Source organism: Chironomus tepperi, unplaced genomic scaffold (genome assembly GCF_022539635.2).
Source record: "Chironomus tepperi strain 1889 unplaced genomic scaffold, CSIRO-AGI_Ctep_v1 contig_223, whole genome shotgun sequence".
NCBI classification, from domain to species: domain Eukaryota; kingdom Metazoa; phylum Arthropoda; class Insecta; order Diptera; family Chironomidae; genus Chironomus; species Chironomus tepperi.
In genome coordinates this window covers 1,037,161-1,063,200 of record NW_027226345.1, presented here as the reverse complement: position 1 = coordinate 1,063,200, position 26,040 = coordinate 1,037,161, and the positions used below count along the sequence as shown (strand labels likewise).

Below are 26,040 nucleotides of genomic sequence, written 5' to 3'. Positions count from 1 at the left end.
ATTGATGCAATTGAGAGAAATTTAATTCAATTAAAGGCGTCGGAGAACAAGAGAACTTGATCTATTTGATTTTTATTGTTACCAATTTTGTTGTTTTTTTTCTCTCGATCTATAAAATAAATAAAAAAAAAATATTCTCATATTTAAAAAAATGATTTCTTTTCTTGTGAGCTTTAAGTCTCAGTTGAGATGTATCTATCGTCGCGAAATATTCTTTCGGTCTACTAAAAAAAAAATTTTTTTAATTTCAATAATTCGCGAAGTTTTTCATCAAAAAAAGAAAAATTGAACTTTGAGATCAAGCACATTAAAAAATTTATAATATGTATCGCGACGTACCGACTCATCGAATGTCGACAGTAAGATAAATTTTCATACTAAGTAAATTGGAACAATCGTAAATTTTAAAGACGGCATTTAATTTTCCTGGCAAAAAATGAAAATGAGAATTCAATGACATTGAAGATGCTTTCAACGCCTGCACGGAAAAAAGTGTGTGAACGATAGTCAAAGGAATTGAGCGAAAAATCTTAATTTTAGAAGAAAAAAAAATATTTTTGCTTAAAATACATTTTGAGGTCCGCAATTCATTACGGACATTTATGTGAATTGCAGTCACAAGTGTCACTTTAATTTGTTTAAATTCCGACAATGAAGAACTAAAAAAAACATTAAATTTTATCACAAAAGCTTCCACTTAACAAGCTACATATATCAAAAAAAGCTAATCAATGGGGTTAATTAAAGCAACTTTGCGGTATTGACTATTAAGCAATTTATATTTTATTATTGGCGTGAATGATAAATTAAAAAAAATTGTTTGCATTGATACATTAAGAGTTGATTTGTTTCATAGTTTCAAGTTCTCTTATTATATGTTTCATCACAACATTATTCTCATTCATCACACAGCCACTTTGCTATTCAATTCTTTTTTTTTTAACTACTTTGAATGAGTTTCTTTGCATATCATTTCATATTATTTCTATGTTTTGTGAAAAACAAGAAAAGAAAAGAATTCACAGACATCTCTGAGCGCCAGAAAATCTCTCTGAAAGAGTTTTTCTTTTTGAAGCTGATTTTTTCACAAGAATGCTGTGATTAGCATTATGGGATGACGTCTGGCAAGCTTTTCAAGTAGTTAGCTATTCAAGTATTACCTTGATTAATAGACTATTCACAAATGAAGTTCAAGAGTTTAAGAACAAATCCTTGGATTTGGTTTTTCTGGTATACAGCAGTTTAGTCAATTTGTAGAATAATTGTCAAGGTGTTCATAATTGTCATATTTGGTATGGTAACTAGAAGGTTATCGGTTCAAATCAAAATAAAAAACTTTAGCTATTCAGATCTTTTGAGATTCAGATTTTCGCTAGGACAATTCGTGGATAATGATTGTTTAACGAATTTGAACGGTTCGAATCTCAAGACAATCTTAATTTGTGATTCTTTAAAATCTTAAATACTTTGGCTGTTTAAAATGCGAGATAAAGATAAATTTGAAGATTTGGACAACCTTCGATTAGGGAAAGGTTAGGAACATGAAGAAGTTGAAGCTAACATGAAGAATATAATTATAACTAGACTTAGGGTTGAATAATTGCAGTCTGTATTACTCGTAGGATTAAAACGAATTGGAGAGTATACTCGAGTATCACAATATGGCAACAGATCGAAACTAAACCCTAAATTTATTCGAAAGTATAATATGTGACAAAATGTAGCGTATTCTAGAGAATATGGCAGGTTATGCAAGAAACTCAAACTAAGATTTTCGGAAGTCTCGGTTTTGAAGAGTCTTTGATATCATGATCAAAATCTCGATTCTTCAAAGTCTCGATCATCACAAATCTCGAGATCAAAATTGAAAACTTTAGTATACCCTTGCATGAAACTATCGCTCGAGTAACATATTCAATAAGTATTTAATGTTGTTGATCAACATTCACTCAAAAGCCTACATGCTATTTAACATTCAATGCGCTTCAATACCATCCAGAAAATGACACAGAATCCCAACTCGTTTCCCTTCGATGCGAAAAAATTCTTCCTCTATGAGAAAAAAAAATCTCTTTCAGTTTTCCGCGATAATTCATTTAAAAAAGTTATAAAAAAGATTTTTTTTACTTCTCGTAAAAATAGCAAGGAAGGAAAAAAAAAAGTCTTTGACTTTAAAGCAGTTGCATAATTTACTTGTGAAATAATTATTGCTAAACAATTAAAAAAATAAAAAAAATTGTGTTAAATGGTAAATTACAAATCAATTTCCATAAAGTGTGAATGCTATCAATAAAAAATTAAAAATATATATAAATTTTTCGGTTCCAATAATCAACCACCTTGGGAATATAAAAATAAAATTATTTTTAAGACAAGCCACAAAATGTGTCTGAAGGAAAAATTGGATCTGCCAATCAATACAAAGATATAAAAAGTGAAAAAATAAAGCTAATGAAAATCAAAAGCCATATGAAAATTTTTGATCAATAATATTAAATTGAGAAAGAATAAGAAAAGAAATGAAGAAATAAATGCGTAAAAATTAATTCAGCCCAGTCATCGCTAGCGAAAAATAGTCTGTGAAACCACTTGGGATTGAGCCAAGAAAATTAAACATTTTTTATAACTCAAATAAATAGTGAGAAATGCTATATAGTTCCGTACGACGCAGTGACATAGGTTGATTAACATAGTCAATTAATGTTGTAGCACAAATTTGTTCATTTTTTGTTTTTTTGTAACATGATCCTCATAAAATACATATATAGTCGCAGAGAGAAGCATGCCATGTTCAACTTTACTCTCAAATTTCCAATAAACTATTTAGTTTAATGCATTTTTAAATGTTAACTCGTGTTGGAAAATGCGTAAATAAAGAATAATTTATGGTATTTCGAATAAGCATCTATCTATTAAACAATTGATGGATGAAACAAAAAAACAAGATTTATTTAAATTTTGAATGCTTGCTCTTCATTCCTAAATTGACTATTTTAAATAAACTGGTTCTAGTTTCGCCTATTGTTTATCAATCCATTATAGCGCATTTCCAGATCTCTGTCTTTCACCTTGTTCTATTAAATCTTAAAATTATAGCTCTCTGCTGACGATGAATCAGGCCATTGAAATTTTAACGGTTAAAGTTTAAAATAGGTTTGTTTAGTCGAGACACAATTTTGTTTACTTTCATTTTCAAAAGTTATGAATATTTTGGATTTCGCATAATTAAATTAAATTAATAGTAAATTACATCATTCTAATTGCTCAATTAAAGTCATAACTCACTCATCAGTCACAAACAATGTAATATAATTGGATTTTAATAGGTACATTAATCATTTCAAGATCATATTACAAATTATCACCTGCAACAGTTCCACCTGATCAATAAATCCAGTCATAATGAACATAAAATGTTGAGAGTAATCAGCCGATCATATAAAATTATATGAGAAGATATCAGAGAGAATTCGAGACATGAGAACTATGACAATTTTATTTCTCACAAGATGATAAACATGTGCAACCAACGCAAAAACAAAGTCATTTACATTTTTTTATTTCAAATCTGCTCTCATATTATAAGTTGCTGAATTTACTCTCAATTTTACACTTTTTTTGTCACATTGTGTTGTCTGATTCATACAGTCCGACAATAATAACAATTTTTAATTTCATTCTCAATTGACAAAAGGTTCAGCCAAAAAGTCAAGTTCAAGTGTTTGTGCTTAAAAATAGATGAAAGCAAACATGAACGAGAAATGTAGACGATTGACGATTAAGACTTCTTATTTTAATGGCAACACTAAATATATAATTTTTCTTCTTGATCACTTTTTTAAAAAAAATGAAACAAAAAAAAAGATTTTTCATCTCAAGACAATCTCTATATTGTGTTAGATGCTCAGCAATGCTCTTTCAGTTGAGATTTTCATCGCGTACAGTGCACGTCGTTAGATTCAGTCGATAAATATAAGAATTAGTGTAACATTAATTGAATTTAAATTGGATTAAAAGTGTCTAAATTCACTTAAAATTTTTATAGAATCCCAAAAAAAGAAGTGTTTAGTGCTGCTGAGATTTAATTGGTGTAAAAAAAGAGATCGGAGAGGCATACAGATAAATATAGAAAATTTCAAGTAGTTGGAGTGAGTGCGAATTAATTTTATCATATTCGCGAATTAAATTAAGACATTAAAAAATATTACAGTAGTATGGATATACATATAAATTGAATGTTTTCAAACTGAATCTCACATGACATGTTTTATAGGCTGTTATTAAGGGCAAATAGCTCGTGTGAAATGCAAAGAAAACAATAGATTAATTATGATCTTGAATGATCAAGAAATCAGGCTGGATGTTAACAATCAATTTCTTCAGAATATGTTTAGAAAGTGTAAAATAATCTAGTGATGAATGACTACAACCATGCAGAATTTGAATTATTTAAAAATTGAGAAATTTTTCCATTAGCAAAAAAAGCCATTAATATTTTAACGGTTTTCAATATTTTAAATTAATTATTGCTTCAAACAAAAATCGGATCTAAAATGAAAAGAAATAAATTATTGCTGAGTGATGCTTATTCATTCGTTTTGGCAAAAAGAGTGCTCATCTAATTTTGTTTAAATTAAGTAATTCCTCTATTAAAAGAATTGATTGAGTCACCCAAAATTTTATTGCACTTGATAAGACATGTTTTTCGACTGAAAAGCCATTAAATTTGGTTGAGAATCATAAACAAATGATGTCAGTCAGTAAATTGCATTCAGTAAACGTAGTTATTAAAGTCAATCTGAGATAATCACTTGCGAGGAAGGCAGAAATCCATTAATTGGTAAAATACTGTTTGGAGACTATATGAAACAATATATTTCGTAAAATTTGTTTTAAAGCTTTGCAATCTAAACTTCACGATTCTTGGAAAGTATTTGCGTTAAGAACCAAGTTACTCGAACAGTTTAACATGTTCGTAAGGGTACCCCTATGCAGAGTTCCAAAACAAGTGCCTCTGACAGGCAAAAACCGTACTAATTCTTGATAATTTGTATGGTTTTGAATGAATACCCTTTAAATTGTCAAGAATTTGTATGGTTTTTGCATGTCACAGACACATGGTTTGCAACTCTGTCCCTATGTGGTCGTATCAACGGTAAGACTCAAAGTTGCCCTGACCACACCATGACGATTGATTCCGACCAATTTCTGCGGTTTACCGCATTGTAGCACTCGGATTAGTAAAGCTAACTGCTCAATAGTTTGAGAAAATCTGAAGCTATCCTTTCCACCTCCAACTGTAGTGCAAGATAGCAACAGACCATCATTTGGTGATCTAACTTGCCACTTACCCCAACATTTTTGATAAAAATCAGATCACTTTTGCTTTTCATTTAGAAATGCTTAATTTCTATCTGACACAACAACACACTACAATAAAATGCTCTAAATAAAATGTCTTACTTAATCTTTTGCGGAAATTAGCTTGCATAAAGGAATTTAGATACGTACAGGATGAAACGTATTAAGTGAAAAAAAATATAATTTAAGAGCAGCTGAGCATTATGAAAATTTATTGCAAACAATTTTAATGCATGACTTGAAACAAAGTGATTTAAATAGCATCACATAGCCGGTTCTTCCTTTGAGTCATCAATTACTGTTTGAGACTCAACTAGACAAATTTTTTATTTTGTGGACTTTATTTTTAACTAGTAAATGAAAATAAGAAGCATAATGATGGGCCACACAAGAGACAGATAAGATGTCGCTATGATATGACTAAGATCGTCAGCTGAGAAATATTTGTTTCATGCTGTTCTTCTGTGACACTTCCTGTGTTGATGAATTTTCTTTTTTATTTGTTCTTTTCTCATATTTTTTTTTTTATTTTCCAAGCGTGATGAAAAATTCTATTTTCGTTTAAGCTGGAAAAATAAAGATGCGCAAAGGAAAAATAATGTAAATTAACCAGACTGCTCATGTCTCATGTCATTCTCTATTTTTTTCCTTCTTTATGCGATCATCACATATGTGCAGAAAAAATGAATTTTCTATTCATATTAAAGGGATGTTCATGAATTATGTCTGTTGAATGTTAAGCTGTGATTGTAGGTCGGAGTTACTCCATGGCTTAATGGTTTTGATATTAGGGACATAACTATTGCGCAGCAAACCAGCGATCATGGGTTCTAGACTCGTCATGGGAATACTTTAAAATCATATGCACTGGAAACGTTGCTCTTAGCCTCTCGTTGTAGGCTATAGACAGTAGTGTCGTCAAAAAAGTAGTTCGTTTCTCACTATAAGTGAGAGTTGGCAGGATTTGGGAATCCGGATTCCAGTGAAGGAAAACTCCACATTGGAGTCCTGCCACCTCTGATATATGGTTTGAGTATAGTAGCCTCGACAAACGATTACTTGTTCAAATATCATTAGCGTTGTGACACATATCGGGCGGGCTTGATGCAACCTCACTCGTTAAACAATCAAAAGACACGAAACGCCCTAACGTAGCTCTGAATCACAATGATCTTGGTGACGCATATAATGCTTACATTTCTTAAGGTATATAGATACTTCAGATTCCTAAAGGCAAACTGTTTAAATTGGGTGAGGATTGCATCCCAAAACTATTACACACCATAAGTGAATGACCCCATAAGAATTTTAATGGAAAATTGCACATAGGAAATTGTTGTGATGCCACAATACTCAAAATATCATTTTTTTCTGGACATATGCCAAGTATTGGCGGCAATTTACAATATTGTACGATATTTTGTAAATACTTTGCAAAGCTTTAATATCAATCGAAAACAAACACACATCTACAGAGGTTGATGTGAAACACCTATTTATTGAAGCTGTTAAATTGTTTAAATTGAAATTTTTAATAGCATAGGCTAATGTGTTTAAAAAAATTTTCGTTGTTGTCATAAATATTTAGTCTAAGGTTGTCTAGATTTTCTCGCTCACAGCTCATATTATATGATTTTTAAACAGAGATCCGCCCACGTATTTAAGCATGTGTGTATTACTTACTTTTTTTAGCGCATTTTTGAAAAAAGAGAACTTAATGATACACTTTGTTTGGTTAGCTGGGTGAGGGACGAGATCACCATCGAGTTATTCCAGTGTCAATTGGTTTGGAAGCTTAAATCTATCTCTATGTACGTTAATTAATGATTTTATAAACAGTTCATTTTATTAACAGAAAAGAAATCTTTTAAAGCGTTTTTTTCAAAAAATTTGAATTTTTAGCAACCGTTAGAAATTTAAATTCTAAAAAACCGTTGTATGATAAAATCCTTTTCAAAAACTGATCGCTGGGACAATAATGCGCTGAAGTCGCTCGATAAGATCGAGTAATTTTGTAATTTTTTAAATGAGAAAATACGATACATTTGTTGAATTCTTAACATGAAAATCTGAATTTCCGTTTTAACGACCTTCGCAAATATTTATTCAATGATTAACTACGGGAAAAATTATTGAGGATAGGATAACTTTATGGGGTTTATTTTGTAAACAAAAAAATTGAAGTTGATCGTACTTAATAAATGTCATGAGAGAAATTAAAATTTCTTTCACATGATGCATAATTAATTATATAGACCACAAAATCCACACATGTGTTTTAATTTCCATTTTAACAAATTTTTTAATCCATGTGCAGAATTTCGCAACCGCAGATCGTCCACGATGCATGCAAAAATGTGAATTCTACCCTCATCAGTATCAATTACATCAAAAAAGAAGATATAAGAAATTTGACTTTTACGGAGATGATGAAGTATTTGAGGATCCAACGTGGTATTATAATATGAACCATCAAGTAACACACAGCAATGGAGTAAAAGCAAAAGCATCATATAATAATAATAATTATAGATCATCTGCAAGCAATGCCTCTAATCGATCATCAACGTCTGGATTTCAATCATTTTTTCGTTGGTTTAAAAAGGATGATAAATCACATGCAAAAGACATTAGATATCCACGCGATTTGACAAGTTCAACAGATACATTAGAATTTGATCATGATAGACGACCTGAACGGATTCAAAATAGAAAAAAATTAAGAGCCTTTAATAGTACTGATACAATAACACCGCCATCTAGTCCAAGACATAGTCGTGCATTTTCACAAAGTTCTAGTTGTGATAGTGTATTCAGTACAGCATCATCATTTGCATTTGTACCGCCGATTAAATATTTATTAAATAGAAATCAAAAACAAGTAAGTAAATCGTCAACATTGATGTCAATTTTATAATTACTTTCATTTCCATTATCAATTCCTTTAATCCAGGTCGAAAGAACAATATTAGATAATCCATGTACAGAAAGCTATCACAAGAGAGTGAAAGCAAGGGATCGTGCACGAGAGATTGATAGAAATAATGAAGTAACTTTAAGACAAAAATATCACCTTTATGCTGAATCATCAGATGTTGAAACGAATAATAATAATAATTATACTAGGAATAAGTCAAACAATAACCAAAATAAATACCAAGATTTAAGTCTACCAAATAATCGAAGAATTTCAGAGGAATCGAATAATCTACCTGACAGTGCAAAATTAAAAGATCTCAATGCTGTGACGAAACTTCATCGAAGAACAAGCAGTGATACATCAAAGGATAAAAAGGCTGGAGCATTTGTGCATGTTAAGCATAAACGTAAAGCTCCACCACCGCCACCATTAGACTTGAATATTAATACACAATCTTTAACAACAAAATCATCAACCGGTAGAAAAAAGCGTCAAGCACCATTACCGCCAATATCACCCACAACAAAAGTATTAGAAGAAGCATCATCGGCAACAAGTTTATTAGGTGATAAAGAAATTCAAGCTATTATTCACGGTGGAATTCCTTTACTAGTCAAAAATCCCACAAGTGCATCGACACCGGCTGTGTCTGTATCACGTGAATCGCCAAAAATGGAACAAAAACGGCAATATGTATCACCGTATTTGAAAATTAGAGAAGATAGAAAATTGACCGATGAACAAAAAAGAATGCTACTCGAGCAAGTTTCAAAGACTCATCAACGAAGCACTGATCAAATAAATACACAGTCAACGAATCAACTGACAATTGAGAATGGTCAATTAGTATATCAAAGGGCAGAAAGTCCAAAAATAACGAAAAATGACAAAGATAAAGTTTTTGCACCGTCATCACCAATATCACCACGACCATGGTATAAAAGAAATAATACTAATACTAGTCAAAAGGAGACGATTCCATTCAAAAAGGAAGTATTTTTAAGGACAATGGAAAAACGGAAAAAGAAGGATGATAAAGACTTGCCAGAAGTTGGATATTCGCGGAATTCATTCTTTGAATCAGCTAGTAAATTTAATATTTTTGCAAGACTTGGTGAAGATTCCAAAAAGAAGGAAAAGGATGCCGAGAAACGAAGATCACAAATTGGAATTCCAAATATTAGTGAATTAGATCGTGAAGCTGCCGAAATTATTCAACGTGGTCAGCAGAATGAAGTCACAAAAGCTGTTGTAAATAGTGATAACAATTATCCCCTGATAGATGAAGGAACAAATGAAAAGGAAGAACCTGTAAATGCAAGAGAGCTGATCCATAAATTTGAAATAACTTCATCGCACATCACAAGGATTACTGTGAATGGTGACTTTGTTGGACGTGAAGATTTATTCGGGAAAAATGGCAACATTAAAATTGAAAAGGCATCTCCAAAACTACAGCCAAGGAAGCGAGAAGAATCACCGTCAAAAACAAAACTTCCAGTGGCAATAAATGGCAACAAGAAAACAAATAGTTTAATGGGATTATGGAACTGCCCTTACTGTACACTTGAGAATCCCAATTGGAAAATAATTTGTGAAGCTTGTGGCAAAATCAAGCCATATGAGAAGCGATTCGTTCCAAATGAGAGCTCAAACATCCCAAAAATGTCACCAACACCACCAAGGAAGTATTCATTCGAGAACAACAAAACTGACAACAATCCTTGGGATAAGAAAACGGAACTAGTGAAAAAATACTTCCATCCTCAAAGTAAATTCAATGATCTTGCCAAGTCATCATCAGAAACATTCATTGCTAACAGCATGCTCAAGAAATCTCCATCACCGACTCGCCGCTATTTAGGATCACCAAAAATGCTTCCTAGGAAAATTCCTGTAGAAAAGCCAGAACCTAAGCCACCAAAAATTGAATCTATAGTTGAAGAATCCAATGAAAATCAGCAGAACAAGCAAGAAGAGGTTCCTCAAAACTCAAGTTCAGAGGCTGTTAAGATTACCGAAAAAACAGATTCTGAACCAAATCAGAACAAGCAAAATGGGGATGTTAACCTTCGTTCAACTCCTGATTTAAATGAAATCAGATCAGCAAGACTAGCCCGATTCCATACTTCATTGGAGATAAAGAAAAATCAGTCAGAAGTTGAGAGAATGAATGTGACAGTAAATAGAAAACAAAGTCCCGAGAAGAAATTCTCTGACAAATTAGACTTTTCAGATCCAGCTGCACTTGAAAGAGAGAAGGAAAGACTTCGTGACAAAATTCGAGCAATGAATGCAAAAGCTTTGGCCGAGAAATATCCAGTACTTAAAAAACCAATTAATGAGGAACCAAATGAGGCAGAGAGTGCGACTGAATCGACAGAACTTTCGTCGTCCTCAGAAAGTTCAAAACTTGGTGCTATCAAGAAAGTGCTGAAAAAGCCACCTTTAGAGACTCGTCAAGATAGTTTTGAGAATCAAGCAATTGCTCTCGAAGAAAAAATCATCAACAAAGAATCAAAACCTCCGGAAGTGCCAAAAGTTGAAAAACGTGAGAAAATTTCTATATCCGTTCAGACTAATCCAGAAGTCAAGGTCAGAAAGAAATCTGAAGATTTACTTCCAACAACAGTCGCAGAACTATCGACAAAAAAAGAAAAGGAAGAAGAAGTCAAAGTTGACAGTCATGCAATCGAATCTCCTGCCCCAGTTCAAAATGGTTTTGCTGAGAAAACACCAGAGAAAGTTAAACCTAAAGTTTCGGAAGTAAACGTAAATGCTGTCAAGATACAACCAATACCTCTTGAGGCCAAAGAGAAGTCATCGCCAATATACACAAATACAATTGCCATAAACAAAATATTAAGACATTTAGAGCACGCAATATCCGAAGGTCGACATGATGAAGCAGCACAATTAGCAAAAGATTTAGCTCGCATGAAGGTTCCACTTCACGTGACAAGACAAAAGAAACGACCAAAATCTGGAACTGATTTAGAAGTTACTAAACTTAGGTAAGTGACATTATGGAACTGCTATATTTTAATGGAAATTCAATAATTTGTATCCTCTATACAGTGCCTATCTATACATCAAAGAAGATTACAGAGAAATGGAAGTGAATTGCTACGAAATTTCACCATTCATGACAATTGGTGATCTTAAGCTGCAAATCTCTAAAGACTATTATATTCCAATAGAGAAACAAATATTGTCGATTAACGGCGTTGAGGTTTTGAATGACAAAAAAGTACTAAATGACCTTGGAATGCAACTCGACAAAAATCTCAAAATCAATGTCAATGCATCAAAGAATCGAAAAAATTCAAAGAAGGATGACTCAGAATCAGACGATGAGCTGCAAAATGAGAAAATTGGAAAACTCGATGAGGCTATTGGAGGAACTGTAAATGCAAATAAGCAGACAGAAGCCAAAAATAAAATTGAGGATAAAGGATGGGAGTGTTCGTTATGTACTTTAATAAATCTACCAAACAGACAACAATGCTTAGCATGTTCAACATCACGTCCAAAAGACAATAAAATTGCAAAATTAAAGGAATTAGAATATCATTTAAAAGTTAATGAAGACCTTCGAACATTCTTTGAAATGGATAAAGTTGATCTTCGTCCAAAGCATGTCGAGAAGAATGACCTTAATCGTCAAAGTGTAAACCGTAAATCGTCTGATCTACTGAATATCTTCGTAGAAGACAAGAACTTATTTAAGAATGAAATTTTACCTCAACAGCAACAAAACACAATCGTTATGACGGCAGCAATTACTAATCCTAACATAACGCGAAATAAGTATCGTGGTGTAGACAATTTTAATCCCTATAAATCTTACTTCTTTCCTAAAACAGAAGTCGCTTCCAATCAAATACGTAAACCTATTATTACAAATGTTATATACAAATCTAGTCAAAATGTTACCAAAGAAATACCAAACAAAAATCGAAGTCATTATCAGGAACTTGTTAGTTTGGAGATATCAGATACTGTTCCGAATGTAGATAAATTTGAGTGTGCTATATGCTTTCTCGAAATTGAACCTAAAGCTGGTGTATGTCTTCGAGAATGTCTTCATATGTTTTGCAAGATATGCTTAGAGCATCATGTGAAGTACAGCGATGAAGCTGAAATTAAATGTCCATATATAGATGATACATTTAGTTGTCCTTGTCTCCTACAAGAACGTGAAATTCGTGGACTTGTATCAAAGGATGAATATGAGAAGCATTTATCACGATCTATAAGATTAGCAGAGAATTCAATGGAAAATACTTATCATTGTAAGACTCCCAACTGTAAAGGATGGTGCATTTTCGAAGAGAATTTAAACACATTCAAATGCCCTGTTTGTACAATTGTGAATTGCATAACATGCGGGGTAATTTATTTAAACATTTATATACTGACTATACCTAACAATTATTTATTATATTTAACATAGGCAATTCATGATGGACTGAACTGTAAGCAATACCAAGATCATTTGGTTAGAGACACCGATAATGAATCTATAAATCAAACAAAGAAACTACTGCAAGAATTGATCGATAAGGATGAAGCTATGAATTGCCCAACATGTCATGTAACTATTACTTCCTCTAATTTTGTGCATTTAACTGACCTATAAATCTCTTTGCAGATATTTTTATTAAAGAAATGGGGTTGTGATTGGCTAAAATGTACATTCTGTAAGACAGAAATATGTTGGGTGACGAAGCAAACAAGATGGGGTCCGGGCGGCAAAGGAGATATCTCAGGTGGATGTAAATGTGGCGTGAATGGAAAAAAGTGTTCGCCGAAGTGCACATATTGTCATTAGATATAATATACAATTTTCTTTTGTTCTGACAATTTGTATGTCTTTAATTTAGATGACAATTTTTTGACTTTTTGATATTTTGAACGACAAAAAATACAATAAAATTTTTTTAATAAGAGTGATACTTACTATAAATATTGAAGATCATTAATCTGCATGTAGATAGCTTAATATTGTTTGGATTAAGCTGTCACTTAGAAAGTTAACATAAACATCTAATATCTCTTTCAGGATCTCGTCAATCATCTGGTCATCATATTCTGCCAAGTTCCTGCCCACGTCGAATTTGGCAAATAACTTAAAATGTTCATTACTTTTGATAAACTTCCGTCGTTTCGTTCCAACATGAATTAAAATATCAACAAAATCCTTAAAGTCCATTCCAAAAAGTGACTTGGTCATCAATTGACAATGATTGTCAAAATCATACATATTCTTGCAGTCTTGAATTTCAGCCACAACGTCGTTCCAATTCTTAAATAAACTATCCTTAATTTCGTGAATATTGCAGCTATTAAACCAGTTATGATTAATAGAAAATACATCAGTGAGATTTAATACTTGATGGAACCATTTACTTGGCACAAATAAAATTTCGTTTGGTTCCTGTATTATTTCAAAGAACTTGACATTCTTCTCTTTAAGTAAATTGCTGTCAATGGACATAGGTAGCTGTCCAAAATTATCCTTTAATTTGTCTTCTTCGCCAGGAACAATCATTAGCCATTGCTTTTTACCGCAAACATTTCCAGACCAACTGTATGAGTTGAATACATCAGAATGCAAAGGAGTCCTGAAATATTTATAAAATAATTAAGTTTATCTTCATATCAAGGAATTATCTGAGCCTTACCAAGTTCCTTTAACTCCAATATATACAAAACGGTAATCATCAGATGCTTTGTCTATCAAACACTCATTAAGCCAGTCTGATGCAAAAAATTCAGGTACATTGTAAAAATCCAGTTCTGGAAGTTGTTGCTTTAGATGAAAATCCTTTAAATACAGCAGTTCCTTTTTCTCGTCTAATCTCCAATATTCAGCATAATCTTTGAATTTCATTGTTGTCTTTTCATGTGAATTAAAATATTGCTTTGAATTGTTGTAGACTGGAACATCCAAATCCTTGAGAACATCTTCAAATTTGTCTATATTAAATTTATTTTCTGTGAACCAAGTAGTCGCTGCCGGTGTCAATAAATCTACGTTTTTAATTATAACAGGAACATTCTTGAACATAAATTCGTGAAAAAACTGATTATATGTCAGTTCATCTGCATTAACTTTTATAATTTCGTTACAATCACAGTCTACTTTAATTAAATTTTCAACATTTTCAATTTCAATCATTTTCTTGTTTTGAAATTTGTTTGTTTACTAACTTCATCGATTAAACGATTGACAAATTAGTGCTTATTTTCTGAACTTCCATTCCATTTTGCCTAATGTACTGTCAGATTAAGTAGCTGCTCAGCAAATCCTGCTTTAAAATAATGCTTAGTTAGTTTAAAAATCGTTATTAGCATTGAATATTAGATATAACGTATTTTCATTTTTCAAATTTTAGCACAAATTTAGCACTCGAGACAGCAAAAATACAGCACGATTTCTTGTTCAAAATATAAATATAATTAAAAATGAGTGACAGCGAGTCTGATCAGGAGGATATTTCACAGAAAATCGAGCATTACACAGGACCTGTTGAGGATGCGTGGAAAATGAAGATCCCGGAGTTCAAACCGGACGATAATAAGAATGGTAAGAAAAATATAGTAAATAAGCAAAAAAACGTGAGGAACTAAATAAATATTTTTCAGGATTACTGGAAGAAAGCTCATTTTCAACATTATTCCCAAAATATCGTGAGAAATACTTGAAGGAATGCTGGCCATTAGTTCAAAAAGCCTTGGAACCACATTTTCTAAAAGCCGAACTGGATCTCATTAAAGGATCAATGTTAGTCTGTACGACAAGAAAAACTTGGGATCCTTTTATCATAGTTAAAGCTAGAGACATCATAAAATTGTTATCAAGAAGTGTACCTTATGAACAGGCAATAAGAGTTTTAGAAGATGAAATATCATGCGATATCATTAAAATCAAAAATTTAGTAAGGAACCGAGAAAAATTCATCAAAAGAAGAAATCGATTAATTGGACCTGGAGGATGTACATTGAAATCACTAGAATTGCTCACAAATTGTTATGTTTTAGTTCAAGGCTGTACAGTTTCAGCTATCGGTCCATATAAAGGTCTTCAGCATGTAAGAAGTATCGTTGAGGATACAATGAAAAATATTCATCCAATCTACAATATAAAGGCATTGATGATTAAACGTGAGCTAATGAAAGATGATAAATTAAAGAACGAGAATTGGGATCGATTTTTACCTAAATTTGAGAACAAAAATCCAAATAAAAAGAAAGCCAAGAAGCCCAAAAAGGAAGTCAAAGCTAAAAAGGAATACACTCCATTCCCACCACCACAGCCTGAAAGTAAAATGGACAAAATGCTCGCTTCTGGAGAATATTTCCTTACAGAACAGGAGAAGAAAGCTAAAATTAATAAGGAACGTCGTGAGAAGCAAGCAGCTAATAAGCTCAAACAAAAAGAGAAGAGAGAATTGGATTATGTTCCACCAAAAGAATCCGATGGTCCAAGTAGTAATAAGAAACAGAAAACCGACAAGATTGATGTAAAAGCATTAAAATCAAAAATCAAGAAGGCAAATAAAGGAAAATGAATTTTATAAGACAGTCAAATTTGCAGCGGTCTTTTAAATTTATCGTCGGATTAGAAATTAATCTTAGGATTTAAATATTTTCAACTAATTTTATTAAGGTCTAGCATAAGGTTTCAAAATCGGTATTTTAATCCAGTTACATGACATATTCTTTGCCTTAACTTGGTCAATGTAACTATCACCTAAAGGACATTTTGCATAGAAATCTAAGTCATCTATCTTACTTGGCGGGCATATGTCTATACCCCTCTCAAATCTCTCAACACCATTCCATCCAACCATAATTCCATTGTCCATGCATAGTTTCTTTGATGGTCTTATTGCTTTAAAATTTAATCTCTCACACATTTGACTGAGTGCTGTATAAATGAAGTCATTACATGCGACACCGCCAGAAATTATTAATCGTCTTTCATCGACATTATCAAACCAATGCTGTCCTTCACAAAATTCTATTGCTCGCTGTGTTCTATGACATAGATGACGCGTTAGTGCTCCTAATACGTTTGCACAAAAATCTGGATAGTCTGGCAGTACGGCATCAACGTCTAAATTTAAATTTCTCTCCTCCTTCCTTATTGTCCTTAGTGCTGTATTTTTTAAACCAGCGAAACTAAATTGGCAATCTCTATAATATTTAAGCATTAATGGGAAGTAATATTTATCTGTTGGTTCCGTGCACATTCTTGCAGCTTCTTCTATTGATTGTCCTCCATTCTTGTTATTAAACTGCCTCAAGTTTGTGAGTTTAAGCCTTCTTGCAATTTTATCAAGGCACTCGCCTGGTGCATCATCAATACTCTCGCCTAACAATAAGAAATTGTCGATGTCCTTAACATAAGACAGCAGACAATGTCCACCAGATATGAGCAGGCACATGAATGGAAACTTGATATCCTCATTTTCCATTCTTGGAGTCAATGCATGTGCGTGCATATGATGTATTGGAATTAATGGCTTATTATATTTTCTTGACATGTGTCGAGCATATCTTATTCCAACTAATAAACTTAAAGCTAATCCAGGTCTATTTGTAAATGCAATAGCATCCAAATCCTTTGGTTCTATTTCGGCTTTTTCGAGACATTTTGTGACTACATCGTCCATGTTACTTCTATGAAAATCTTGTGCGACAGGTGGTATGATGCCACCAAAGCTTAAATGACTTCTCATCTGTGATGCTAGACATTCTGAAATTAATGTCCTTCCTCTTAAAACTGCTGCTCCTGTGTCATCACACGATGACTCTATCCCTAAAACTTTTATTCAATTTTATTAATTGTAATTTTTGTAAAATTAGTTATTTTAACTTACTTAATGGACTTCTTGATGAAAAATTTCGTCTCAATACTCTTAGTATCATCATTTTCAATCATTCAGCTCTGTTGTCAACTAAGCTTTACCATAAATATCACTAAATAAGCATGAAACTGTTTAATCAAAACAAATAACAATATGTAGGATAGAGGAACTTATTGTAAAATAGTTTTTGATTCTTGTTTTTCTGAATAAAATTAATTTTGTGTCCTTTGATCAGGTACTAAGTAATCAGTTGGTTGCTATAAATTATTACAGTTACAACGGCTTTCAAAAATTCAATTAATTAGTCAAAAATAATGTCAAAAAATCAACGGTCAATAAATATTTAAAACAAGCTCAGAGAACAGTGAATATTGCAAAAATCTAAAGCAATATTCTAAGACTAATAAGAATAAGCAGTAAGTATAGAAATTAATATTAAATAATCATTAATTAATCAAAAATCAGTAGATATTGATCCAAAATATCAATCTAGATACCATTAATAATTAATTCATTGAAAGTTTATAATTTGCCGAATTAATTTACACAATTATCCTTAGGTTTCAGAGAATATCATAACCATTACATGATAAGATGAAAGACTTACCACCAGAAATACTTGAACTATTATTTGATTACTTAAACGATCCAAAAGATATTTGCAACATCTCTGAAACATGTAAAAAATTTAAAGAAGTTATAGAAAGAAGTGATCGTTTGGTAAAGAAACTAACAATTTATGTAAGCTATCCAGCAATTCTGCATAGTTTCAGATCAACACTTAAAAATTCAGTTCGTCGATATAGAAATTTATGTATAACAAGAACTCGGGATATTGGAACAGAATCTCAATTTTTAAGCTTGACAAATGCTTTTGAACTAATAGGACCAAAGATCAAGAACCTCACAGTAAAATGGTGTCTGTTAAGGAATTTAGACATACCTATAACAAATTCAAGTGATCAAGCATTTCGCCGTAGAATTCGCGCCGAAATGTATTATTACGACCATGCACCAATGGGCCGATATTATGGTTCATATGGAGGGATGCGTGATAATTACCGAGATGAATTACATAAGGAATTTATTACAATAATTAAATATTTTACTAATCTCGAAAGGACTGTTTGGAATGATGTCCATATTGAGAGAAGAACTAATCTCAATGAAATCACAACACTTGACTTTACATCTCTTAGACAATTAGAAATGCGAGATTGCGATGCATACGCTTTTGATGTTATATCATCAGCCACACAATTGGATAGCCTAATTATCACAGATCCATCTTGGAATTCAAATCGTCTTCCAGGAATTGATACTTTTGAGTTATTTCTCATCTCACAAGAAGCCTTAAAGACACTAATAATTAACTCAATCCAACATCCGCGATTATTTAATATTGACAGAAGTGAACGAATTCAATTTAAATTGAAATCATTAGAATTGAAGGATGTCTCTTTTCATGATAAAACTCATGCTGAAAACTTCTTTAATACACAAAAGGAACTAGAATTCTTAAATATTCAATTACAAAATGAAAGATCACGACCACTGGATTTCCTTTCTTTTTACGATGAAATTTTAAAAACAGGTAAGGCTCAATTACTTTTTGCCTTCATTTAATCATGTTACTAATAATAATTTTCTGTTTAATTGCAGTATTAAAAGATAACCTCAAGTTAAAGACTTTGTGTTTCGATAAGCATAATTATAGATTTATAAATTGTGATTTCCTTAAAAATATTAAAAACGAAAATGTTGAAACGTTGAATTTTAATGTCAGCAAAGAGGATAATGATGCTGAGTTTTTTAAGACTTTATTAAAAACATTGCCAAATTTAAAGACTATAACATACAAATCGGAATACTGTGTAGATAATGACGGTGATGTGTGCTTTGACAAAGGAACAAATTTGGATCAAGTTGTTCAGTTAGTTATGATTAATGCATCAGTTAAATCATTAATTAATGTTTATGTTCAGCATCTGCACACATTCGAATTATCACCGAAACTTAATGGATCTTATATCGATGACTATATTGGAGGATTTTTACACCGACATCGTACAATTAAGGTTTTTAAAATTGGAAATAGTATAGGACCTTCATACTTTTTTGTATCATGGAATTTATGTCAAATAATTGTTAATTATCTCATCAATCTAGAATCATTGACCGTTTATAATTTTGCGGAAGTTAACAAAAGTGTTCAATTTTTGTGTAATTTGCGTTATTTAAAAAAGTTGACCGTCTCATCATTACAATATCAACAAATTACCGCTAAAACTAAAGAAGAATGTGAACGAATCAAATTAAAGTTAATTCCAGTTGAAAAAACTAGTCAAGTTAACGAAATAGTTGAACAAGACGACGACGATGATTAATTAATTTTAAATTTTCATTTAAATCTTTAATTTGTTGCAATATCATTATAGTCGAAACAAAAATTGTTTAAATTTTTTTCTCATTTTTATTGCTTCGTGTATCACGTTGCATCCTCTAGAAATAATAATAAATTTTTTAAATATATTGAAAGTTACAATGATATATTTTATTCTCAATAATCTATGCATTCATCTGTAGGTACATTAAAAACTATAAAAGTCATTCAGTAATTTGGAGTTCATGTCAGTTTAGTTCATTTGATTTTTAAAAATTCCGTTAAAATTTTGAATTTTCAAAACCCCTTTCAAAATTTTTGAATTTTCTAAAATCGTTGCAATTTTGAATTTCAAAATTCCGTTAAAAATGCGACTAAATGCAAGGTCACTCAAACCTTTTGTTCAATTAAGAGCTCGATTCCTTATCTTCAATGATTTTTATGTGATACATTTTCTTTTCTTCTTCTGAAATTTCACATGGAGCTTTCGACATTGGATCCTTGCCTTCATTACTCTTTGGGAATGCAATAACATCCCTGATTGAATTTGTATTACAAATAATGGATATTAAGCGGTCAATGCCTAATGCTATACCCGCATGTGGAGGTGCCCCACTTTGAAGTGCTTCAAGCATGTGATTAAGATGATTTCTGTCTAATTTAAGGATCTCATCAAAGACGTATTTCTGTAATTTTGGTTCATGAATACGAACGGAACCGCCACCAACTTCCTGTCCATTAAGGACTAAATCATATGCCAATGAACGTGCTAATAATCTCGATTCTGGATTTCCGAGAAGATTTCTATCTTCTGGATGTGGTGCTGTAAATGGATGATGTACACTCTCAATCTCATTTGTTTCCTCATTCTTGGCAAAAAGTGGAAAGTCAACAACCCATAAAAATTGATTCTCTTCCTTTGCTCTTTCGGCTACTAAACCTCGTTCTTCTAAATCATCATACAAACTTAATCTGACACGTCCCATTAATGTCTGACAATCTGCTTTCTTTCCATATCCAATGACTAACAAATCATTTGGTTCTAAATGCAAATTGGCAGCGAGAGCTTTAAGTACGACAGTTGAGAAAACATTCTTTAATGGACCATCAATCCATTCATTTATGTCATTTGCAGCTATTTTACTGACAATAAGATGTGAATTTGATTCCTTTTCTATATCCTTCAATTCTTTCTTTAAGCTGTTTTTGATATTTGATTGTGGATGCTTAAGGACAATGGCATATGATCCCATATTCGGTGTAGACTGTGTTATGTCTTCATTTAGTGATACTAAATTTGTGACATTTTGAAGTTGCATATCAAATCTGAGATCAGGTTTGTCAGTACCGTACCTTTCCATTGCTTCATCATATGTCATTTTACGGAAAGGAACTGACAATGTACCATTACTTTCTGGCCAACAATTGACTAGAACTGCTTCTATCATTGACATTATTTGACTTTGGTCCGTAAATGATAATTCAATATCCAATTGTGTGAATTCAGGCTGTCGATCAGGTCTTGTTGATTCGTCACGATAACAACGTGCTATTTGGAAATATCTATCAATTGCACCGACCATAAGTAGTTGCTTAAATTGTTGTGGACTTTGAACGAGAGAATAAAATTTACCAGCTTTTCTTGTTGGCACTACGAATTCCTGAGCACCTGCAGGAGTTCTCCTAAAAAGTGTTGGGGTTTCGACCTCAACGAAGCCACAATGATTAATAAGATATTCGCGCATTTTCATAAGAACTTTAGAACGTGTTCGAAGATTCTTTTGCATGTCGGGGAATCGCAAGTCAAGATATCGATATTCCATCCTTAAATTCTCTTTTGCGCGATTAAAGTTCCTGATTTCAAGTGGAAGATTTTTCTTAGCTTCATTCAGTACGGTCAGTGATTTCATTGTAACTTCAATATTTCCAGTCATCATTGATTCATTTCTCATTCCAAATGGTCGTGCAAGAACTAGCCCAGTTACTTTTAAAACACTTTCGTATGGAATGTCCTCAATGTTATAATTCGAGCATAATTCATCTGGAATAATGACTTGAGTACATCCATAGCCATCACGAAGTGTAAAGAATTTTTTCATTCTATGAAATTCAAGCCATCCAGTTAATGTCACTTCCTGTCCAATATTAGATTCATTTAATTCACCACAATTGTGTGTTCTGTATGTATAGAGATTTATTTTTGGCTTCTCAACAGGACGTGGCGAGACGGGCTGATTTGATTGACTCTGTGCATTCGTCTCATTTATTTCCACTTCCATTTCCTTAGGTGCTTCGTCGCCATCAGGATTTTTATATGGATCATTTGGATTAAGGATTTTTAATTCAGTCACTAGAATTTCTATTTCTCCTGTATCTGTATTATGACGGACCATTGCAGGTGGTCTTGCTATGACTCTGCCTTGAACCAATATAATACTGTCATTCTGTACATTTGCGACTTCTTGTTTCATCTCTAGATCATCAGAATCAATGATTACTTGAATTATTCCATATCCATCTTTTAATTGAAGGAATTTTCCATGCTTTTTAGAATCCAGCCATCCAACTAATGTCACAAAAGTTCCAATGTCGTCTCTACTAAGTCCACCACATGTGAATTTTCGATTAACAAAATATTGGACGATATTTTCTGATGCTGATTTTTTGTACTCGATGCTTGTGATTCCTTTAGATTTCGTTGCACTACTCGTTGAATATGCTCTAGTTTGTTGGTCGAATGAACTTGATGCCATGTCACTTAAAATAGGCATGATAATTTTATCAAATTCTTCTACGGCTATCTCTACTGCTCCAGTTCCAATTGACTAAAATTCATTGTAAATATTATTATTAATTAACATAATCAAAATTGTATCAACTTACCTTGTTAATGAATCGTAGAGGTCGTATCTGTACAGTTCCAATGACTGATATATAGGCGTCATTTGGTATTGATTGAAACTTTTGCTGAACTTCTGGCCTGTCGTCCATGGCAACGAGTTGTGTACATCCTGTTAAATCTTTAACTTCCAAGAATCGTCCACTTCTGGGTCTTTTTACAACTTTGCCTGATATTTTAACTCTAATTCCATCATCCTTTTCTCTAATTTCACCGCAATTTACTGTAAACACTGTAGCTGCAACTTGCTGACTTGTATTCATATTAAAATTTCTCATTTCATTTAAGCTCTCGTTAATCAATGAGAATGAATTATTCCAGGAATCAGTATATGCATTATTTCTTGGTCGCTGAGGCAATGGACCAAAACTTTGATGATTAAAATCATCTCTCGGACGTTGATTTCTACGAACTAATGAAGAAAATTTCGTAATCATTATGAAATGACTTAATTCATATTTTACTCACATGACATTGTCGTGGTTCTTATATATCTAGTCGATAATTCGTTTCCTATTCGCGATCTAGCCTGTAAATGATTGATAAAAGTTAAATTATTTTCATGCACTTTAAAAATGTCAATGGTGAAAATTACAAAAATTTTACGGAAACCTAAAATAGCCGACTTTGCATTGTTACTTATTGAACTCAAAATCATATTACTAATTAACTGGAACACGGGAAATGTTCAAAATACCTTTTATTATTGGTTAAAATTAACTTTTTCAAAACACCGAAATATTTTTCTTCTTCCAAGAAAACAATTGTCATTGAACGCACTCAATGTTGTTGTGATTTGAGCACAAAGATGTGCAGTTTTGTCTGGCCGATGCTTCAAAACATTGGATTTGAGGCATGAAACATTGAAATTTAGTAAACAAAAGGATCAAAACATTGGGTTGAAATACATTCTTTGATTGAAACATTGGATTTAATTAAACCTTAGGATTAAAACATTGGATTTAAGTAAATCCTAGGGTTAAAACATTTTATAGTAAATTTGAAGTTCAGGGCATTAGAAGAGATTTCAAATTTTTGTATTAATGCTTCATGGCTTCAATTAAAGGATCTGTTATTAAATTAATCAAAATTGCGCTATTATTGCCTGCTCTAGGAGTTTCTTACTTAATTATTTTACTGAACGCACTTGTCTTATTTGAGAAACATTTTTGTGTTATTATGGCATTAATACACAATTTTAAATATCGGCCTTTTGACAGCCTATTGGATTAGCTGTTTGCTTACAGTACAATCCAGCAGTTAACTAAATTAACATCAATCACAGCACATTTTAACATTTAAATTCCAAGAATTCGTTAATCGAGCCGGTGTTTTCGCGGCAAAAAGTATTGTTTTTGTGTACATATAATTTTTATTTAATTTTAAGTGAGATGAGCATACTTACAATGAAATCGAGTATGGAACTTAATAGCTGGAAGGAAAAACTGAATGATGTGACTGGAAAATTAGTGAATGAACGTGTGAAGGAGATTTTATCGAGTATAAAAGATTTTGATAGTTCCAGTATAAATGAGGATGAATATTTTCGTGTTTTGGCTGTAAAAATGAATGATTTGTCAGGTGTAAAGCTTCATTCTGAGGAGCTAGAAGGTAACTATAATTAATTATTCAAGTTTTTCTCAAAAATAAAAAATGTCATTAATTTTAGTTATTGATTTAATCACCAACATAATGATGATTTCCTCTGGTAATGCCTTAACATGCGTCAAGTTTGCTAAAATCAACTTTAAAATATTCTACAGCAACGCAGAATTAACAAAATCTACAGTCTTTCTAGAGAACTTTATCAAAAGTTTGTGTATGTTAATTATAGAATCGATAGCTAACAGCAGTCAAAATGAATCTCGGAAGTTTGCTAAAGTTCAGCTTTGTATTATAATCGAGCTTCAGCACCTTTATTCACCTGAGGATTTCAAAGGAAATCAATCAATTGAGAAATTATTCATCAAGTTAATTAATGAGGACATTTCGGAATTAGAGGAACAGTTCACAACAATTTTAGGCAAGCAGCTAGAAAATCCAAAATTCTATCAAGATATGTTTGTCATTGAACAAGAAGAATCCTACAATGATTTCCTTCGGTACTGTTTGCTCATCTTACAACAAGTTGGCAGTCAAAATGTGACAGAAAAGGAAACGAATTTTGTTTGCCTGCTGATTCCATCCTTATCGAAGCATTTAGATATATTGGATAATGACACTGAAATATTTGATTATCTTTTAATGGAATTAACAAATTTAATAGTAAAGTTGAACATTGATGACCAGAATTTTGAAACAATAGAGAAACAGCTGATTGAAGGAATTATCGGAAATGACTACAGTTTAAGTGTCTTTTGCTTCTTGATAATGTGCCAATTTTTATTGAGCATTAAATCTGTTGATGCTATAAAATCATATTTTATATTATTTCAAGACTTGTTGCTGCTCATGTGGAATCCAGTGCTTGAATTTTGTGAGCTACGGCAAGTCTATCTTGCAGAATTGCTGAGATTAATGTACAAATCAAATGAGATTAATTTAAAAATACTCATCAAGCCAAACTTAAAGACATTCCTTAATGATAGCGATGACAAGAATTCAGAAGACTTCACGACCAACTTCTTCAAACTAAAATTCGATCCAAAATCCAAAAATTATTATATTCTAATCAGCAGTAACTTAATACCAAGTGAAAAATCATCAAAGGAACTAATATCCTTAATTCAAGTCATTGGATCGTCCGACTGGAACATTTACTCGTCACTAGTCATCAAAATCATCGACTTAATCGCAACGACCAAAGATCACGAAAAGAAAATGTTATATTTGCTGAAATTTAATCCACTTAATGCCATGAAGAAACTTGGAAGTGCTTTGCCCATACAAATAGCCCATAAACTTTTGGAAATGTGCTTAACATTCATGTCGAAAACAAATGGATGTAACGGACTAAAAAATTATATTAAAACCTCATTGGATATGCTATTAGAAAGAGATGTGTCGTTGCGTAGACTGTATTTAAATTTGAGAATGAGCAAAACCGTAATGATAAAAGAAGAGGAAACGCTAATTAGTAATATAGAAGATACACTTAAAGCTTCAAATACTGTTATACTTAAGCATTTGTGTAAACAGAATATAATTGCACATAAAGAGGAGTCATGCCAATTAGAGAATCTCGAGAAAATGCTAATCTACTCGAAATGGTTGTCGAATCAAAATAATTTAACTAGACGAGAATCTGAAATTATTGATGAAATTGTTGCTAATTTACAGAAAGTTTCTAAACATGACGAGAATGTCTAGATTCAGAATTCAGAATTGTGTATATATTGCAGTATAAATAAATAAAGTTTTAAATTTTAACGAACTTTGTATTTTCAAAATTTAACGGTTTTCAAATAATTCAAAATTTATCGGTTTTTATGAATTCAAAATTTCTTGATTTTTCAAATTTTCAACGGTTTTCCAGATTTTGAAATTTATCGATTTTTTGTAGAATTCAAAACTGAACAATTTTCAAAAATTCAAAATTTAACGGTTTCCAAAAAATGAGCCTTTTTTATGAATTCATTTCAATCATGAGATTTATTTG

The 26,040-nt window shown here is 32.0% G+C and overlaps 7 protein-coding genes across 12 annotated transcripts; 4 read left to right on the top strand and 3 right to left on the bottom strand.

Annotated features, from left to right (window-relative positions):
* Positions 1-198: 198 nt before the first annotated feature.
* Positions 199-13,250, top strand: LOC139090922 (putative leucine-rich repeat-containing protein DDB_G0290503). Of its 4 annotated transcripts, none has more exons than XM_070640809.1 (6): positions 199-359; positions 7,679-8,242; positions 8,315-11,295; positions 11,360-12,674; positions 12,738-12,878; positions 12,936-13,250. In XM_070640809.1, the coding sequence occupies exons 1-6, from the start codon at positions 324-326 to the stop codon at positions 13,113-13,115; spliced, it is 5,217 nt and encodes a 1,738-aa protein (XP_070496910.1). In that variant the 5' UTR covers positions 199-323; the 3' UTR covers positions 13,116-13,250. The 4 variants fall into 4 exon arrangements, with proteins under 4 accessions (XP_070496910.1, XP_070496909.1, XP_070496911.1 ...); XM_070640808.1 differs by lacking the exon at positions 199-359 and adding an exon at positions 439-492; XM_070640810.1 differs by lacking the exon at positions 199-359 and adding an exon at positions 2,067-2,248.
* JMJD4 (jumonji domain containing 4) lies at positions 12,645-14,473 on the bottom strand. The gene is made up of 2 exons (XM_070640812.1): positions 13,969-14,473; positions 12,645-13,908 (listed from the first exon to the last, which is right to left on the bottom strand). The coding sequence occupies exons 1-2, from the start codon at positions 14,463-14,465 to the stop codon at positions 13,263-13,265; spliced, it is 1,143 nt and encodes a 380-aa protein (XP_070496913.1). The 5' UTR covers positions 14,466-14,473; the 3' UTR covers positions 12,645-13,262.
* A 209-nt stretch (positions 14,474-14,682) lies between these two features.
* dbe (KRR1 small subunit processome component homolog dbe) lies at positions 14,683-15,877 on the top strand. The gene is made up of 2 exons (XM_070640914.1): positions 14,683-14,873; positions 14,933-15,877. Exons 1-2 carry the CDS (start codon positions 14,753-14,755, stop codon positions 15,856-15,858), a joined length of 1,047 nt encoding a protein of 348 aa, XP_070497015.1. The 5' UTR covers positions 14,683-14,752; the 3' UTR covers positions 15,859-15,877.
* A 56-nt stretch (positions 15,878-15,933) lies between these two features.
* On the bottom strand, positions 15,934-17,311 carry Tcs4 (Threonyl-carbamoyl synthesis 4). Its single transcript, XM_070640946.1, has 2 exons — positions 17,173-17,311; positions 15,934-17,117 (listed from the first exon to the last, which is right to left on the bottom strand). The coding sequence occupies exons 1-2, from the start codon at positions 17,222-17,224 to the stop codon at positions 15,952-15,954; spliced, it is 1,218 nt and encodes a 405-aa protein (XP_070497047.1). The 5' UTR covers positions 17,225-17,311; the 3' UTR covers positions 15,934-15,951.
* Positions 17,235-19,705, top strand: LOC139091020 (uncharacterized). The gene is made up of 4 exons (XM_070640945.1): positions 17,235-17,335; positions 17,396-17,576; positions 17,721-18,754; positions 18,823-19,705. Exons 3-4 carry the CDS (start codon positions 17,755-17,757, stop codon positions 19,545-19,547), a joined length of 1,725 nt encoding a protein of 574 aa, XP_070497046.1. The 5' UTR covers positions 17,235-17,335; positions 17,396-17,576; positions 17,721-17,754; the 3' UTR covers positions 19,548-19,705.
* AspRS-m (aspartyl-tRNA synthetase, mitochondrial) lies at positions 19,693-23,212 on the bottom strand. 3 transcript variants are annotated; one of them, XM_070640943.1, is made up of 4 exons: positions 23,140-23,212; positions 22,911-22,971; positions 22,427-22,854; positions 19,693-22,368 (listed from the first exon to the last, which is right to left on the bottom strand). In XM_070640943.1, the coding sequence occupies exons 2-4, from the start codon at positions 22,915-22,917 to the stop codon at positions 19,951-19,953; spliced, it is 2,853 nt and encodes a 950-aa protein (XP_070497044.1). In that variant the 5' UTR covers positions 22,918-22,971; positions 23,140-23,212; the 3' UTR covers positions 19,693-19,950. The 3 variants fall into 3 exon arrangements, with proteins under 3 accessions (XP_070497044.1, XP_070497043.1, XP_070497045.1); XM_070640942.1 differs by having other exon boundaries at positions 23,038-23,206; XM_070640944.1 differs by having other exon boundaries at positions 23,055-23,189.
* A 422-nt stretch (positions 23,213-23,634) lies between these two features.
* Positions 23,635-25,836, top strand: LOC139090972 (uncharacterized). Its single transcript, XM_070640878.1, has 2 exons — positions 23,635-24,053; positions 24,112-25,836. The coding sequence occupies exons 1-2, from the start codon at positions 23,834-23,836 to the stop codon at positions 25,749-25,751; spliced, it is 1,860 nt and encodes a 619-aa protein (XP_070496979.1). The 5' UTR covers positions 23,635-23,833; the 3' UTR covers positions 25,752-25,836.
* Positions 25,837-26,040: the final 204 nt, after the last annotated feature.

What these genes read in the sequence shown, in the direction of transcription:
- LOC139090922 (XM_070640808.1), top strand. Translation starts at nt 454, where the DNA reads ATGACATTGAAGATGCTTTCAACGCCTGCACGGAAAAAA. An exon ending in CAACGCCTGCACGGAAAAAA is followed by an intron (nt 493 to 7,678) that starts GTGTGTGAACGA and finishes ATCCATGTGCAG; the next exon opens with AATTTCGCAACCGCAGATCG. An exon ending in TGAATTGCATAACATGCGGG is followed by an intron (nt 12,675 to 12,737) that starts GTAATTTATTTA and finishes TATTTAACATAG; the next exon opens with GCAATTCATGATGGACTGAA.
- JMJD4 (XM_070640812.1), bottom strand. Translation starts at nt 14,465, where the DNA reads ATGATTGAAATTGAAAATGTTGAAAATTTAATTAAAGTAGACTGTGAT. An exon ending in ATTGGAGTTAAAGGAACTTG is followed by an intron (nt 13,909 to 13,968) that starts GTAAGGCTCAGA and finishes TAAATATTTCAG; the next exon opens with GACTCCTTTGCATTCTGATG.
- dbe (XM_070640914.1), top strand. Translation starts at nt 14,753, where the DNA reads ATGAGTGACAGCGAGTCTGATCAGGAGGATATTTCACAGAAAATCGAG. An exon ending in ACCGGACGATAATAAGAATG is followed by an intron (nt 14,874 to 14,932) that starts GTAAGAAAAATA and finishes AATATTTTTCAG; the next exon opens with GATTACTGGAAGAAAGCTCA.
- Tcs4 (XM_070640946.1), bottom strand. Translation starts at nt 17,224, where the DNA reads ATGATGATACTAAGAGTATTGAGACGAAATTTTTCATCAAGAAGTCCA. An exon ending in TTCATCAAGAAGTCCATTAA is followed by an intron (nt 17,118 to 17,172) that starts GTAAGTTAAAAT and finishes ATTGAATAAAAG; the next exon opens with TTTTAGGGATAGAGTCATCG.
- LOC139091020 (XM_070640945.1), top strand. Translation starts at nt 17,755, where the DNA reads ATGAAAGACTTACCACCAGAAATACTTGAACTATTATTTGATTACTTA. An exon ending in CGATGAAATTTTAAAAACAG is followed by an intron (nt 18,755 to 18,822) that starts GTAAGGCTCAAT and finishes GTTTAATTGCAG; the next exon opens with TATTAAAAGATAACCTCAAG.
- AspRS-m (XM_070640942.1), bottom strand. Translation starts at nt 23,100, where the DNA reads ATGATTTTGAGTTCAATAAGTAACAATGCAAAGTCGGCTATTTTAGGT. An exon ending in TAGGTTTCCGTAAAATTTTT is followed by an intron (nt 22,972 to 23,037) that starts GTAATTTTCACC and finishes AATCATTTACAG; the next exon opens with GCTAGATCGCGAATAGGAAA. An exon ending in AAGAACCACGACAATGTCAT is followed by an intron (nt 22,855 to 22,910) that starts GTGAGTAAAATA and finishes TTTCTTCATTAG; the next exon opens with TTCGTAGAAATCAACGTCCG.
- LOC139090972 (XM_070640878.1), top strand. Translation starts at nt 23,834, where the DNA reads ATGAGCATACTTACAATGAAATCGAGTATGGAACTTAATAGCTGGAAG. An exon ending in TCATTCTGAGGAGCTAGAAG is followed by an intron (nt 24,054 to 24,111) that starts GTAACTATAATT and finishes CATTAATTTTAG; the next exon opens with TTATTGATTTAATCACCAAC.